Raw genomic sequence first — 18,395 nt, forward strand, 5'->3', positions numbered from 1 at the left:
AGCGCCTTCTGTAAACTGGGCACACATCTCCTCCAGAATGAAACCTGCTATTTCAGCCACCTCTTTCATCATTAAATCATACCCCACTGATGTTTATGGCTGAATTAGACTAGGCTTGAGTAAAATGTCCTTAAACGGTTGTTTACATTGAAAATGCACTCAACTAAGCAATTTGCTCTAGAATTGCACAAACCACCTCATCAGTCTGCATATGCCTTTAGAGTAATTCCCTGGGAAATATTTTCTTCCATGTGGTAGCTTCCTCTGGTTCTCAGATCATTTTTTCAACTTCTGAGGGATATCTCTAATACACTTTCCTTTCCCAATAAACCTTCAAATATGTTTATGTCTGTATTATTTTTGTACCAGTCAACGATATTCCATTATAAGCACCTTAAACAAGCACATTCTAGAGGCCAGGTGTCAATACTCTGTACAATTAGCATTTGTTGTTTAAGTACCAATGGCTTGCAATCATGTATATGTATTAGAATCCCCTGGGGGAGTTAAAAAAAAAGAAGTATATTGAAGCCTGAACTCACTGCAGATCAATTAAATCAGACTATCTAAAATAGGGGTCCTCAAAATACGGCCCGCGGGCCACATGCAAATACAAATATTGTATTTGTTCCCGTTTTGTTTTTTTACTTCAAAGTAAGATATGTGCAGTGTGCATGGAATTTGTTCATAGTTTTTTTTTTAAACTTTAGTCCGGCCCTCCAAGGGTCTGAGGGACAGTGAACTGGCCCCCTGTTTAAAAAGTTTGAGGACCCCTGATCTAGGGATTGGAGTCCTGGACATTAATATTCAAATAAATCAAAACAATGCAACCAAAACATAACAAAACAATTCCTTCAGCTATTCAGAACCAGATAGGTTCATTATCATTCCTCTAAGCGAAGAAGGGAGAGACGTTCTACGTGACATTGCAAAGGTTCATCAAATGCTTGCTCCAGAAGGAATCTTAAAATAGCTTTTGTTAATGGGTCGAAGGCACAACTGACACCAATTACCCCATGCGAGTCACTTTCATTTGTCTTTTGTTGCCTTCAGCACCCACAGCAGACACTTAGCTCAAGCTTTGAATTGGCTATTTCCTCTGCCTAGGATATTTTCCCTCAAGATATTTCCACTGATTTAGGCATCTGCCTCAATGTCATATCCTCAGAGAGGCCTTCCCTGATCTCATTATGTAAACAACAATTTCTATCTATCCCCTTCCTCTGCTTTATTTTTCTTCACAGCACAAATCACTACCTATCATTCCATTACGTCGTATCTCACACTACAAATGATTTGTTTCTTTTGTCTGTGCTCTCTGTTAAAACATGAATTTGTGAATCTTGTTCTCTAGCACCTTGCTCTGTTTGTGATAGAAGAGGCACTGAATAATTACTTGTTGGATACAAGCAATTCTTTTACATTCGGTTTCCTTGCTGACACGGGTTAGGAAGCTCTCGGAATCTGAGGGTGCACAGTCTAGCAAGATGAGTGTGTTTAGCTGTCTAGACAACTGGAGGAGAGGTGTGTCCAGCTTACAGAATGCACTCAAAACTATGTGTTAACTGACGGAACTAACAGGAACTTCTACATATCTTTGTATACCAAGGAAGGGGCACTCCAGGGAGGGATGGTGCAGGCCAGCACCTGTAGGCAGTGAATATCGGTTGAATATTGGTTACTGGGTCCTCCTCATGCAGTAAGGTTCCAGAACCCTCTTGACAGATATGTCAGGCAAAGAGTTTGAAGAGCTTTGTGAGCACATTCCCTTCAGGGAGGTGGGGATTGAGTATAAGGACTGAACAAGCTGGGAATGAAAGCACAGATGCTCCTCCACATGCAACGGGATCGCATCCCTATAAACCCATCCCACATTGAAAATACCGTAAGTCAAAAATGCATTTAATACACTAACCTAGTCCATCCAGCCTACCTTAAGCATGCTCAGAACACTCAGCCCACAGGCTGGCAAAATTATCTAACAAAGCCAATCTATAATAATAAAAGCATGATATGCCAATTAGACTGGATGGCCGAACGACCTTCTGGACGAAGCCGAGGCTGCGAGGGCTGAGCCCCTTGCATGAATTTTGTGCATCGAGCCTCTAGTTTTACAATAAAAGTGTTAAATATCTCATGTACTTTATTTATTACACATATCACTTTCACACCATCGTAAAGTCAAAAAATCACTACATTGAACCATCATTGGTTGGGGACCACCTGTAAAGGAATATTTTCTAGAAAATGAATAGCAACAACAATGTAACTAATGGACAGCAAAATGAATAAAGAATTTAAATCCCAGAAATCTGGGCCTGATTGGAAAGAAATTGAACCTAACATTTACTAAAATAGCTATCTCTTGTTCGATTAAGATGTAACTCAACAGTGAGTTGAGGTAGGTGGGTAAGTGTTAACTGGAGGGAACTTCCCTTCACAAACTGCTTGGCGCTCTAGTTGTAGGCAAACCGTTCACGATCATCTCTTGCTTCTGTCACCGCTGGGTGTTTGGCTGGATTGGCTGCCGCTGGTACGGATGGGCTGGATTTTTCTTTGGCTGTGGAAGTCTGATCACCATGACTGCTGTCAGCCTGGATCGATACCTGAAAATCTGCTATTTATCTTATGGTAAGTAGGAAGGTTTCTAACTCCCTGATAGTCAAAGCTAGATGGCTTGTCAGAACTGTCTGTATTTCACCCATAGGCAATAAACAAAGATAATTCATAAACTCATTAATACTCCAGCGTATGTGTATTTATAATCTATCTTATTCTAACATATGTTTAAAGGTTCGAACCGGTGTCAATGTGGCTTTCTTTTAATACTACATGTATAAGAATGTCTGGTGTTTGCTTTTAAAAGTATCCTTTCCTTGTGTAAAGTGTGTAAGCTTCTCCCATGTTTTGCCATGCAGACAAAGGACACAAAATGCTTTGGAAGGATGTTAGGTCCATGATGTTTAGCTGGTTCCCACACAGTAAGTGTAATTGTATGAGCTGTTTGTGATTCTCCTCAAGCACCCAGGCTCCCTGTGATGGCAGAGATGAGGAATTCAACGGTCTGCCTCTAAGTTAGACGGCCGGGCAGCTGGGTCTGCAGGGAAGGACACACACAGAAACGTCACTCAACGTCCCTTTTGTGCTATAGGTACATAGGTAGAAAGAAGAGTTGACGCGCCAAGAATAACCAAGTTTCCAGGGGCTAGAGTTTTTGTTTTGTTTTATTTGTTTTTGGTTTTTTCAGTGACTAAAATATTCCACATGTTAGAATAACTTTTTATTACCTTTACTTCTTGGGGTTCTGGGAACTTATTGAACCCACAATAGATGCATTTGGGCTCATAAGTTAAATATTGAGAACCAAGGGCAGCCAGGGAATAATCTTGGCTCCCTCTGGATTCAGCTGCTCTGTCTCTCAATCTGCCAATCAGAGTGACTGTGACCGTGGGGACAGAGTACAGTCTAAAGCCCGAGGTGGGAAAGGTTGAGTTGACTTGCCACTCTCAATGTAATGGGGTTTTCTTTTATATTTTAAAAGTTTACAGTCCCAAAATCCAAGGAAATCATGCACAGGAAAGGGAAGGGTCATGATCCACCATCTTCACAATCCAGCACTCATTCTTTTATTTTTTTTTAAAACATTGTATCTCCTTTTGTAAACAGTTTAAAACTTCCAATAGAAATAGATTAAATTAAAATTCCCAATAAGATAAAATATACAATTATACATATTCTAAATGACTTGAGAGTCAAATTCTTTCTATAATCTTATATTTGGTCATATCAGTGATGGAAGAAGGCTTGATTTGGGGTGGTGAACACATGATGCAATATATAGATGATGTATTATAGACTTCTACACCAGAAACCTATAGGATTTTAGTAACCAATGTCACCCCAATCAAGTCAATAAAAAAGAGAAATGTGAACATGTATACACCAGTACAGTGGTTCTCATCCTTCTGGCCCTTTAAATACAGTTCCTCATGTGATTCAACTATAAAATTATTTTCGTTGCTACTTCATAACTGTAATGTTGCTACTGTTATGAATCATAATGTAAATATCTGATATGCAGGATGGTCTGAGGCGACCCCTGTGAAAGGGTCATTCGACCGCCAAAGGGGTTGCAACCCACAGGTTGAGAACCGCTGCACTAGTATATTATATCTGATATAATATATAGTGTAATATGATATTTATATATATTATAGACAAGAAGGCAAAACGTTAAACTTCCTGGGAATATTGGAGGTATATGAAGCCTTAATGTCTCTGTTTTTTAAATATTTTCTTAAACATAGGCTTTGTGTCAATTAAAGAGATGATCTTCTCCATCCCTAGAATGATTGCTGGGCATAACTCCTATGGGAACTGTGTATATTTATTTCCTAGCTTCTTCTAAGGTGGAACTGCCATAGGATGGTCTCACCATTTGATTTGACACACTATTGAACCCTCCACACAATGTCTTAGACTGTTGGAATTAGAAGATGGCTTGGGGATATGTAGACCTTTCTCCCATATAATGTGATAAATTGTTTTAAGACATCCCTGACAGACAGCCACTTGGCCTCTTCTTGAATAATTCCAGTGACCAGTGACGGGGAGCTTACTACTGCACAAGGCAGCCCATTCTCTGATTGGTCTGCTATCATTGTTACAATGTTATTCCTTATATTAAGACAAAACTGCCTCCCAGTAATCTCCACCCATTGGTCCTAGTTCTGACTTCTGGAGCAACACAGAACCAACCTACTAATCTACTCCCTCCTGTACTTGACAGCCTTTCACCATACTCAAATGTAAGTATAAAACACCTCACCAAGTAACCCTAACCATAAATGCTTGTAAGTATGCCTATGCACATTCCGTAAATATATGGGATTTTCCATGCCCATGTTTTATCCATTATAATGGATAACCAAGAGTTGACATATATAGTTGTTATCCCTATCTGCTTGTGCTCAAAAATTTTTTAAATGCCATGTACTTGAAAAAATAGAGACAATAGAGTATATAAACAATCTGTTCTATTTCTTGTTAGCACTAAATGAGACAAATCCCAGGAGTGAAAAATGTATGTTACTATAGTTCTTTATAGGTTGCAAGAGAGGCTTTGCATTATTTCACTTAATCTTATTAAAACCTATAAGCAATATAGTCTTACTTCTTCCGTTTAACTCATAAGAACACTAACATTGACAGGTTCCGTGAAGGTCAAATACTAGAATTGAGAAGTAGACCCTGCCAAACCTCACAGGGCACTAAGTAGGGGGCAGACCTTGAGTCTATGCCCAAGAAGTCATTCTTTTTTTATCAATATATTTTGATATTTCCTTTCTGCTACTGTAAGACCAAGGCAGGAAGGGGTCACTTCTCAGGCCTTGTGGTTTGAGGTGATAGGCAGGGGGTGGAAATAATTTCCCATGGGCTGCAGCCAACCTGCTCGTGGTGGTTGTGTTGAACTTTGGGAAATGCCCACCAGTGCCTTACAGCTCTTCCAGATGATTGCACTGTTTTTTTTTTTCCTCCTGAAATTCTCTTTTAGTTAATAGACACTAGTGCTGACAAATGGAGCTCATTATGTTTTTTTCTTTTGTTTCATTTTCCTGAAAATATTTTCACAGAATATTTTGTAGAATGTGATACCATCTACCTAGATTTCCTCCCTCTTCCCCTAAGGCTGTGTGAGTGTGGCTCTTGTGTTCAGAAGGTTGAAAGATTCAAAATCTGCCCTTACCAAGCAGAGTCAACCATTTCAATGTCACCTCAAACAGCCACGATAAATGGCCCACCAATCCCCACTCGACAAGTGTTTAGGAAGACAAGGGAAATGAGAGACACAAAAGCTTTTAGGGAGAAGGGTACACATGTAGAAAATATAAGCAATGTCTTGTCATTTGATTCTACCTTGGATGACCCACTAATACGTGCCTTTTTTAGTTCAGTCTACCAGTTGGCCTCTTGCATTGAATAGGATCTCAAAGTTCATTCTGGATGCTTCCCCAAGATCCTCCACTGTCTTCAGCATCCTCTCATCTTTTTTTCTGTCCTCTTTCCCCAGCTTTTGGCATGTCCCTCTCCAAAGGCTCCCAGATGTCTAGAGCAAACTACCCCTGTGAAATCACTTCCAATTTTGTTCTCTTAGAAAAAGGTCCAGCTCTGGAACTTTCCTACCTTCCCTCCGCTCTCCCTCAGGCTTCAGTTATCTGACCACTTCTCCCAGAAGCTAATGGAATAACTCTTTGGATGTGGAATTTGACATATCGAGGGGAGGTATTTGGGTGGAGGGCAGATTATATCTTGGTAATGGTTTTCTTCCACCTCCAGGGGTTTGGCTGAAAAGGAAGCACACCTACATCTGCCTGGCATTCATCTGGGCCTATGCTTCCTTCTGGACCACCATGCCCTTGGTAGGTCTGGGGGACTACGTACCAGAGCCCTTCGGAACCTCCTGCACCCTGGACTGGTGGCTGGCCCAGGCCACAGTAGGGGGTCAGATTTTCATCCTGAACATCCTCTTCTTCTGCCTCTTACTCCCAACGGCTGTGATTGTGTTCTCCTACGTGAAGATCATTGCCAAGGTTAAGTCCTCCTCCAAAAAAGTAGCTCATTTTGACAGTCGGATCCATGGCAGCCACATGCTGGAAATGAAACTGACCAAGGTAACTGCGGTAATCATTTACAGAGGTGTTTTCTAATCACTTAAAACTTCGAAGGGCAAAAAGGATAGGGAATGTTGGAGACTGGGAGATCTTAGAATCTCTACTGTTTATGTCATTCTGAACTTTGTTATTATTTATCTAAACCTTGTGGTATATCTTTTCTCTGTCACAGTCTCTGTCTCTCTCTCATTCATACACACACATACATGCACACATACACACAATAATTCTAATATTTACCAAAATTATAAAGTGGATCTATGAAGACTTATTCTCCCTGTTGGACATAATAGTAATGGCTCTTATAAATTATTAGCATAAGAATCATAACTTTTATGAATTATAAAATGCCTCACAGAATTTACTGTTTTGTATGGACTTTGATTGGGGACATGATTAGGGACATTCTCACACTTTATTTATAGAGTAAGAACTTAATACATCTGCTTTCCTATGGAAACTTAACAACACAGGAGCAATTTTTGCAAGTTTGAGTCCCCTGGTGAATGCTAGTTTTCAGAGTTGGCAGCAATTTAAATATTGTGACATAATGAAAAGGGCAGATAATTTGAAAACAAACTAGGGTTTTAATTTTATCACCAACACTTGCCAGGTTTGTGACCCAAAGCTAGACACGTTTAAATCTCTATTTCCTCACAAGTATAATCTATCACATTGGGTTATGGTGGAGATGTAATGAGGTAAAACATGTTATTCTGTCATCTGGTGCATAAAAGATGTTAAATAAACCATAACTTCTTCTTTCTCTTTACACTTTCATCACGTCTCATCCTCATGTGGAAAATACTTTTCAGCTCATACTATCACAATAAATGACAGACAGATAATATCAAGCTGTGTAATTAATATTGGTACACTGGACTTTCCATCTTATATTTTAAAGATAAAAGTAAATGTAGATGGAAATTCTAATACTTCCTTCTGGTATCCCAATCAACCATGTTGATGGATAGCTCACCTTCAGGTGTCATCACCACCTACCTTAAGGACCAAGGTCTCAGGGACCTTACTAGTTCCCTTACTAATTCCTTCTTGACTGGAGATGGCTTCCTAATAAGTCAGGGCCTTCATCTTAGTCATTCTTCTCTCCAAGTTGCTGACTTTCAGTTGTTCTAAGATCTCTTGGTTGCACAGTTAAGCTAAAGATTTTTTTTAAAAAAATTAAAATACAGTTGACATCCAATATTAGATGTATAACCTAGTGATTCAACATTTACTAATATATTCCTTATGAGATCACCAAAATAGTCTTGTAACTGTCACCATACAAAGTTGCTATGATAATATTGACAGTTTCTCTTATACTATACTAGTACATTACATTCCTGTGACTTCTTCTTCTTCTTCTTCTTCTTCTTCTTCTTCTTCTTCTTCTTCTTCTTCTTCTTCTTCTTCTTCTTCTTCTTCTATGTTTTTTATAACTGGAGGTTTGTACCTTTTCTTCTCCTTTCCTTTTTTACCCAGTCCCCACTTTACTTCCCTCTGGCTACCATCAATTTATTCCAGTTGACTTTTGCTCCCTAAACTCCACTTGCTAGTCAGGAGGAAGTTTGACGGAACTTTTCATCATTAGAAGTCTATACCAATAACCTAAATACAGAGCAGCTCTTCATAGACAAAAATGCAGAATTGGGAAGCATGATCTCCTTCTATCTTATAACTGGCTAAAAGTAGGGAAAAATTTTTCATAAAATGTAGGATCATGAATTAATTTATTCATGTTCAGCTCTTCCTTGAGCTCCTATCTTTTAAAAAATAAATAACTCCAAGTTACATATGGGTTACATTTAATCCAAATTCTATTCTATATCAAGCACTATTCTAGGAACCAGGTGAATGCAACAGTGCTAGTGTTCCTTTCTGGTCACTGATGGAAGTTGGCCCAGGGAAACAGCACGATGTCTATCACACTGCTGTGGATTTCAGTTAATTTGACATATCATGAGGGTGCTGAGATGTCATATCACTTTCTCTTCTTCCATCCCCCAGTGTCATTGGCTTTGAGACATTTTGATAGTCTTGCCTAGTGAGTCTGGGTCCTCATATGCATGAGGCCATTCTCTAGTTTCTTCAAGTCTGTTACTCATCATTCTCTCTCCTGTTTGTTTAATTGCTTGACTTGACCCATTCACAACTATGCATATGCCAGAATATTGTTGTTTTTTTGTGTATTCTTAGAGGGTTGAAAACTTCTGAAGCTCATTATCCATATGAGGTGAAGCTAAGCACACACCATTTAATTTGATTTATAATCATTCTCCTTGTCCTGGAAAATATAGGTTAAACAGGCTCACCCAGACCAGATTAACCAAACAGATGTTAAATGAAAAGTGTAGGTATATATGTGCATGATTTTATTTTATGTATATTTTCTAAAATATATACCGAATGATATTGTATTATATATTACTAGAGGCCTGGTGCATGAAATTCGTGCAGGGGATGGTTCCCTCAACCCAACCTGCACCCTCTCCAATCTGCAAGTCCTCAGGGGATGTCCTGCTGATGGATTAGGCCCGCTCCCCATGGTTCTCTGCTCTCTGTAGGGCCTGGCTGCTCAACGCCATGGTGACATGCAAGCAGGCCCTGCTGTCTGTTGTCTGTGGTGCCCACTTGCTGGCTCACCCAGTTGCCACAGTGACCCGCAAGCAGGCCCTGCTGTCTGCTGTCTGTGAGGCCTGCTTGCTGGCTCGCTGCCAGCGGGGCTAAAAGGACTGGAGGACTCCTACGGTGGGTCCAGCTGTGCTGACTGCCTGCCGCTCCTCTGGTGGGGCTGAAGGGACTGGGCGCCACCATCTTGTGGCTATGGGCACCACCATCTTTTGTGATGGAGTGATGGTCAACTTGCATATTCCCTCTTTATTAGATAGGATTTCTATATTTCATTTACACATATAAAATCTATATTTAAATAACCAAACATATAGTGTTTCTAATTATTCATATTTGTGCAAAAACCTTAAGTCAAACTTGAACTCACAGTGAAAAATAAACACAACTTCCCATTGTGGCATATTCTGTACTAAATTAAAACTATTTTAAATTACTATTTAATTTTGACCTTGATTTTCTATACTGAGTGAAAATAAATAGGAAAAAAACCTCCTGCTGGGTCTTTTTCCTTCATTTAGCTACCTCTCAGGACTGGCAATTTGCCTGTTTGCTTGGAGCTTCTGATCTTCAGAACAGCCTGGTCTAAAAGCTTATTACTTAAAGGCCACCTCCGAGGATTCTGGGATCAAAATCATTTACTTTTTTGTGTACTCTAATTATTTCTAGATGGGTTATTACCTGGGCCTGCGTTTTGCCAGTCTGGCTTTGTCAACTTAAAAATTGATGTTTTATTTATAACCCTTTTTCCACATTGTTGCTTCTCTCTAATTTATTTTAAAAGGTGGTTTTGCTAAGCTTTTGTAGCAGGCTGAAATTTCACAGACTACAGAAATTGCAGAGGTGTGCAAAGTAAAATAAAATAATGATAATCCTAAAGAAATCAAAAGGAAAAAAAAAATTCTCTTTATAGCCATGTCTATGACTCAGCCTAACCTCATTTTTAGGTCTTCATTTGACCTTGTAAAACAATGTTAAACAATCAGGATAAATTCAGTTGAATCAAGAGTTTTTGTCCTCTTCTCACGTCTTTAGAATTCCACAGTGCCAATGGGCGGGGCTCCTGGTCTGCTTGTTATTTATTGATCCTGGCATTGCTGAGATATTTAAGGTTCCTTCTGGTCTCAGTCACCACTTGTCATGGGTCACTTTGCATCTTTCTTGTCCAAATATAAAGCCTCTTTAGATTCATTAACAATTCCAGCTACTTCCCCATCTTTTGACTGCAAATGTTGGGAGCTTGGTTAAAACCCTGAAAAGTGATGCATACATTTTCTGCTCTTCTATCCCCAAAGCATTGAGGCTCTATTGCTCCCAGAACCCCATCCCTGCCCCTCTTGCTCTCCTGCTCTCCACCTCATGCTAGCTCAGTGAAGTAGCTTCAGAACAGTTTCTCCAGGTCAGCTACCAGCTCCTCTGCTGCCCTCCCTTGCCTTCTGGCTGTAAGCTCTTCACCCACGCTGCAGTGGGAAAACTGGCTCCAACAGCACAGGCATCCCTTAAATTGTTCACATAATAAGCCTAATGCCCTGAGTCCTTCAAGTCTCTGGCTGCGGATACTCAAAGTCATTTTAATCCCACTCAAAACCTTCTTCTCTAATGTATGTTCTCTCTCGTAAATTTCCAGTTTCTTTTATGAAACTCAGACGCTGAGAAATGAATGTTTTACTTCTTTGGGTATGTTGGCTTCTAAAAACCTTCATACAAGGCAATGAAGGCCCTTGCTGCTACTTTACAGAGGGAGGTGGTAGAGTCACAGGAAGGAAATACCAGAAGCATAGATTAATTTTTCTAGGTATTATTAGGCAAATTCTATTAGTACTTCATATTTATCCATTTAATAGACGTAGATCAGCTATAGTGCCCCAGACCTATAGTTAGTATCTAGACTCTGTGGGTACCCAGCTTTCTCTTCATTTTCCTATTTCCTCTAAAGCCCCTGCCTAGCTTAAGACCCTTTGTAGGCCATCAGAGCACTTAGCATGTTTACTTTACTGAATCTCATGTTTGTTGCTCTTTTTTGAAAGACAGTAGATAGGTGAAGGCAAGCACTGTTTGCTGCTGCCCCCCATCGCCTGGCGCCTGCTAGAATCTTAATCAAGATTGCTGTAATGAATACATAATTGAATAAATGAAGTTAGCCTAATTACGTTTGATGAGTGTTAAGTGGTCCCTTGACCCCTGGCTTCAGCCCCTCTTTCCCTTTCATTCCTGAGGAGGTGTTTTGTTTTGCTTTGTTCTTTCACCATGATTGTGAATTCTTTTTAAAATTCATGAACATAAATGTCTGCTTCCCTCAAAGGATTCCTCTCCTTTGTTGCTCATCAAGTGTTATTTATCATTGATGATTCGGATTCAGGGAACCACATGTGAATTCTAAGGGTAGTCTGTAATAAGGCTGACTGCATTGCTTTATTTTTTCACCTAATTAATTGACTTATTTTCTCTGTTTCTTCTTAGCTTAAACACCACTTCCCGGAGAAACAGTCCCTGATTGAATTAGTCTTCTTATTATAATACTAGAATCCCAGTGCATGGAATTCGTGCACAGAGGGGCAGTTCCCTTAGTCCAGCCTGCACCCACTCCAATCAGGGACCCCTCAGGAGATGTCCGACTGCTGGTTTAGGCCCTATTCCTGTGGCAATCGGACACCCCTCTCACAATCTGGGACCGCTGGCTCCTAACCACTAACCTGCCTGCCTGATCGCCTCTAACTGCCCGCCCCTGCAAGCCTGGTTGCCCTCAACTGCCCGCCCCTGCCAGTCTGATCTCGCCCCCAACTGCCCTCCCTTGCCAGTCTGATCTTGCCCCTAACTGTTCTGCCCTGCTGGCCTGATCACCCCTTACTGCCTCTGCCTGCCTGATCACCCCTAACTGCCCTCCCCTCCTGGCCAATTTGATTCTGATTGGTCAGTTTCTATGCCAGTCAGTGTCAAAAGCTCTGACTCCTAGGCAGCCATTGGCTCCTCACTGTTGATCCAGATTTGGTTCTGATTGGTCAGTTTCTATGCCAGTCAGTGACTAAAGCTCCACCTCCTAGGCAGCCCTTTTCTCCTTACATTCATCCAGATTTGATTCTGATTGGTCAGTTTCTTTGTCAGTCAACGTCTCTGGGCCTATCAATGGGGCCTGATCAGAAAGGTGGGGCTGATCAGCAGCCCCAGTGGAGGCCTGGAGAGAAATGGTGGCAGGGCTGTTGGCCAGGCTGGGACAGAAAGAGAGGCAAGTTCTGATCAATGGCTGCCACAGAGGCTATGGATCAGACCTTGCCTCAATCTCTGCAGGCCTCTCTCCAGGTCTGACCTGCAGACCCCTAGGCAGTCAGTGCTGGGTCAGGGGCCTGCAGTGGCCCCAGTCAGTGTTGGGTCACCATGGCAACCTAGCACTGTCTTCTGGTATGGTCCAGCCTTTGGTGGTAACAACCCTGGATCTTTATTATATAAATTTTCATGCTGCCTTTATATTTTCTTCTTAGAATGTATCACAATATATAATTAATTTACAATTACATATTTATTTTTTGTGATTATTTGCTCAATGTCTGGTTTTACCACTGGCAATAAGGCCCATAAGGTTAACAACCATATATTTTTGTTTACTTTATGGCTAGTTTTGCCACTAGCCCCCCGAGAAGTCTCACATAGGTGACATGTGTTATTTATTTTGGCTGCCAGTGGCTGAGCCCCTTTCTGTGACTGGGATTTTTGTGTTGAGGAATTTCCAACATTTTGTGTCTTGCTGAGGAGTGTGGGAAATCAGGGCTGGCAAAGATCGCCTCTTAATTTAAAAGATACAGAAAATCCAGTTATTAATTTTCCACGATTTCCTTGCAGCTAGAGTACAGCTACATGAGCCTGTTTCAGAAATTAGTGACACCAGATAAAGAGGCAGGGAGGTCTCTTCCCAGGCCATGGCTACAGCAGCAGTAGTTTCTGCATCAGAACCAGTTCAGGGCATAGTTTTGGGTATCATTCTTGCCTTCTTAGCCTCAATTCTAAGTCCAGCATTCTCAGCGAGGCTGTGTCTTCACCAACACATTCCTTTTCTGTCTCTCTCAGCCAAGGTCTATTTCTATCGCTTAAACTCAGAATCTTGACAGATTCACCTTGAGTCAAGAACGTTCCCTCTCCAGACTTTAGTTTTCTCATCTGTGAAAAAAATCTGTGGGAGGGAATTAAGTGATAACTAAGTTACCTTCTGAAACTCTGAGGTTTGCTCTGCTGGCATGACTCAGAGGTTGAGTATTGATCTATGAACCAGGATGGTTTGATTCCCAGTCAGGGCACATGCCTGGGTTTCAGGCTCCATCCCCAGTAGGTAGGTGTGCATGAGGTAGCTGATCAATGATTCTCTCTCATCATTGATGTTTCTCTCTTCTTTTCTGAAATCAATAAAAATATATTAAAAAATAAATACAATTCTGAGATTCTGTAAAAATGGCTGATTGGTTGGATTATTTAAAGGTCTGTGGTGCCCTAGCCAGTTTGGCTCAATGGATAGAGCATCATGATGCCTGTGGACCAAAGGGTCCCAGGTTTGATTCAGGTCAAGGGCATGTACCTTGGTTGCAGGCTCCTCCCTGGCCCGGGTCCTAGATGGGATGCATGCAGGAGGCAGCCAATCAATGTGTTTCTCTCACATTGATATTTCTCTCTGTCTTTCCCTCACTCTTCCACTCTCTCTAAAAATCGATGGAAAATTATCCTCAGGTGAGGATTAAAAATTTAAAAAAAGATCTGTGGTGATAGCTCTTATTTCTAAAACCACCTGGCCTCCCCACCTGAGTGCCTGAGTGTTTGCCCACCTCCAAATAGTAGTATCCCCATCTTGGTTCATCTGTAATGAACAGTGAACTCTCTCTTGCTTTGTTGAACCAGATACTTATAAATTTACTAGAAGCCTGGGGCATGAAATTTGAGCACAGATATGGTCCCTAGGCCTGACCTGTGATCAGGGCCATCTTTCCCAGCTGCTGACAGCCAGCCCCACCCCCCACTGCCACCCACCCCCAGTTTCCTGTTCCCTATCAGGTGATTGTAGTCTACAGGCCAGGGGAAGGGACTGACAGGTTGGCTGGCAGGCCCTGATCAGGCGATGCCTGCGGGCTGGGGGCAGCTCCTGCATTGAGTGCCTGGTCCCTAGTGGTCAGTGCACATCACATCATAGTAACTGGTCATTCCACCATCTGGTCGATTTGCATATTATATTTTTATATAGAGAGATATTTTCTTTTCTATATGCCAGCCACTACCTTGTTGGGGAATATTGTATTCAGTTTTAGATAAAAACTCTAAAAAACAGATGCATAGAGTGACATGACCTAATTTACACTCTCCTCTCAACAAGCTTTTGCTTGTTTATAGAGTAGTGGTATTTTAAGATTTGAGAAAATTGCAACTGGGAAGTGCAGAATTCTTCTGCTTCTTTTTTTAAAAGTATGAATTGATGTTCTCTACTTGGATCAACAACCAGGGGTGACATATGGCAGACACACCAAAGCTCTCAAGAGTTATTTTTCTAGAAAAGTGTTTGAAGGAGGGTTTGGGGCAGTTGGCTGTAGTTGTCATCCTGCTGATAACATAGAAGGAAGGTAGAAACTCAAACCAGATATTCTTAGAATTGTTGAATTACTTAATTTCTTAAAGTTGGTGTGAAAGTTAATGTCACCACCAAAGCTTTTATATATATGAGGAGTCTGGGGGCGAAAGGAGGGAGATCATGGTGTCAAGTCCTCTGCCTTCCTCCATACCATTGAAATTATCACTCAATGACAGGCTGGAGTCTTATAACTGGCATCTACTACTGCATTACTATCTTTTAATATTATTTTCCCACTTTAATTGGGAGCAACTCTATAAAATTTCTAACTAGACCCAAGACAAAAAAAAAATCAAAACCAAATCTTATTATTCCTATGCTCCTGTCAATTGTAGGACTCCCTAACCATTCTCTCATTGCACAGATGTGGTGATGGCTCTTCTTGTGACCTTATCTCATCCCAAACACTGAAATATATTTCTTATTAGTGGTCTAGCTGCTTCATCAATCTGATTCAGTCCCATTATTGGTGAGAAATTTCTTCCATCTCTTTGGTCTTTCTGTTAAGCCTTTACTTCCACATCAATTCCATGTCCTCTTCAGATCTATTTCATTGTTTGAGAGGGAGGGCATGGGGCTTTAGATGCTGGCTGAAGTCTTACTCATATCAGAGCAAAGGAGCCTGATGGGAAAACTGAAATAGTGGTTCTTAGAGGTTCAGGGATTCTGCCTCATTCACATTGGTCCTTGGAGCTGAACCAAGATGAGAATCCAAAGCCCAGAGTATCTCCACATCAGTGACTGTCCCTCAATTCTACACCACCCACACGGAGAGGACAGGACCCCCCTTCTTGGAACTCTCCTCTGCTGGGAAGGTTCAGGTGTGTTGGCTCCAACAGCAGACCCTGTAATTGGAGAATTTACTTTCAGTCCTATTGTTTTAATGGGCTAATTCACTGGACTTGATCCATACGGACAATATCAGTTACATGACACTTGATGCCAGTCTGCACTGGAGCTGAAACACAATGATATCCCTTGGTCTCTGCAGCAAGATGATTTTGAAAGGAACTGGCCTGCAGATGTGATTCTTTTGTAGAAGCTAAACACGTATTCTGTGATTTTCCTCCCACAAAAACTGCCCAATTTAAGAATTTAAAGTTCTACTGCTTTCCCAGTGAACCAAAAAGCAGTGATAAAAGTGCAGCAATTAAAAACTAAACAACTTAGAGAAAGAAGACAGGTACAGGTGCCTATGTTATAACGGGTTTAAGGATATCTGGGAGAAAAATTCTGGAAGACAGAAATGAGGACACACTCAGAAATGAGGAGGGTGAGGAACAGACTACAGAAATGATTGAACACGTTGAGTAGAAAACTGAGTAGAAAGTTTTGGGAAAACAGCACTACATGAAAGTTTTGGAAGATTTTGTAAAATATCTTAAAACAGGTTGAATATTTTAATGTTTAATATTTTGTGGAATACATTTTAACATGAGAAGGTTGAAAATAATGAACATCCCTCATTTTAATTTCGTATTCACTTAAAAAACATAAGTAACATTTTTAATACCTTTTAAATCCAGGGTTCCCTCCTTCTTTCTGCTTTTAACCTACTTTCTAATCATTCACTTTAAAGTATTTAGCTTTATTCTAATCTCAGAAAAACCACACTGATTTACTTGCTGTGTTTAAAAACTACAGTAGTTTAATTCTCATATGCCAAAATGGATAACAAAAAGGGATAACAAAATGAAAATGTGTTTGGTCCTTCCTGTCACCCATTGCACACTTCCATGATAGTAGAAAATATGTAAAATGTGGAATGTACCATGGACTAAGTGCCAATCTATTTTTTGTCAATGACTCTGGCAGCAATACAGAAAAACAGCTTTTAATTAAGATACTGTGAAATAAAAACCTCACCAAAAGGAGAAAGGAGGGTGCTATGTTAAGTTCCCAGACATCTGCTAAAGCAAGTTTTATTTATATAGTTATTGTTTATTGGGGGTTTGAAAAAATACACCCTCAGTGTGAGCCTGGAGGCCTCCATTACATTTACAAACAAAACTCACACAGAACAAACCAAATACAATCTCACCCGGGGAATCTTCTGCAGAAAAATGAGAAAGCAAGCAGGCAGGGGACCTGTGCATGTGTGGTATGCCTGGTTTATAACTGTGAAGCACAGGTGAAAATTTTGGCTCAGGACCTTAACACAAGGCTGTAGAAAAGGCTTGGGGTCCCACAGGAGATCTGGGCTAATTTGATTCATCTCCTTGGGATTAGATTTTCTATTTGCAAAGTGGAGTGAAATTAAATATTGTTGAGGGGTTTTTGCTGTTGTTTTGCTGCAGTTAAGTTTTAGAGATGAGCCTTAAACTTTTGGGGTGAAATTCTAGAACCTGAGACTTAAGGGTAGATTTGCTTGTTATTTGACACATCACGCATATGCAGGGTTCCTGGGGCAAATGCACACTGCTGACAGGCTGTTCACAGACCAAGCAGGCTGAGGGGTATGCACCGTTCCTACAAGCAACACTCTGCTCCCACAAAGCACGTTGAAATGCGCATGCACAAATGACTTTGCTGTAAAAAATACTTATCCAACTAGTTTTCTATTATTATTATTTTTAATCCTCATTTAGGATATGTTTTTATTGACTTTTAGAGAGGAAGAGAGGGAGAGAGAGAGAGAGAGAGAGAGAGAGAGAGAGAGAGAGAGAGAGATGAGAGAAATACATGGAGAAATACATGGCTTGGTTGCCTCCAGCATTGTGTACTGACCTGGGATAGAGCCCTGATCCTGGGTATGTCCCAGAATGGAACCCACATCCTTTTGATGTACAGGATGATGCCTCAACCAACTGAGCCCCCTTCAAGGGCTCCAATTGGATTTCTAAAGCAAAAAAGATGCATAAATATTGTTGCTTTAACTCTATTAATAAAATATTTTGTGTCTCATTACTCATTATTGATCCTCTATACCAGTTCTTCATGACCTTGATGTTGGGAATTGTTATTTTATTTCTAAATAAGGGGATGGGAAAAGAAGTGTCCCCTGGCCTCAGATAGCTCCATCCAGGGCTGTAGGGAACTCAAAGGTAAAAGGAAGGCCCATTTCCCTAGAAATCCATGATGGGTTTGATTATACTCTTTCTAGTCATGTGCCCTTCCCTGTTCCTAATGCAGCCAGGGACACACAGTCATCTGGTCAACCTGGTCATGTGATGCCTGGTCCATAAAATAGCCTAGGGGTGGGAGTGCTAAGGTACTCCCACCCCTAGGTACAGGATATACTCAAAAGAGGAACATAAACCCTAACAAACAAAACCAGATATCCTCTACACAGCGGACTGATTTGAATATAGATAGTTTCATTATAGCAGGTCCTTGAATAATGTTTTGTTCAATGTCATTTTGTTCTATTGTTGATGAGATGAGATGTTGTAGGAACTTACTCTTATTTATATCAATTAGCCTATGGTAAAGTTAGTTTTGTTATAAGTTGTTTCATTTATAATTGCAGACCTATTGATGATGTTAAGTGGTTA

General features: G+C 40.7%; 1 protein-coding gene across 1 annotated transcript in view; it reads left to right on the forward strand.

The window, feature by feature from the left end:
• Nucleotides 1-18,395, forward strand: part of OPN5 (opsin 5) — a 29,186-nt gene that overhangs the window by 5,168 nt on the left and 5,623 nt on the right. The window contains exons 3-4 of the mRNA XM_059699658.1: nucleotides 2,461-2,631; nucleotides 6,337-6,671. Of these exons, the coding sequence (XP_059555641.1) occupies nucleotides 2,461-2,631; nucleotides 6,337-6,671 (506 nt within the window). The remainder of the gene's footprint in view (nucleotides 1-2,460; nucleotides 2,632-6,336; nucleotides 6,672-18,395) is intronic.

Source organism: Myotis daubentonii, chromosome 6 (assembly GCF_963259705.1).
Source record: "Myotis daubentonii chromosome 6, mMyoDau2.1, whole genome shotgun sequence".
NCBI lineage: Eukaryota > Metazoa > Chordata > Mammalia > Chiroptera > Vespertilionidae > Myotis > Myotis daubentonii.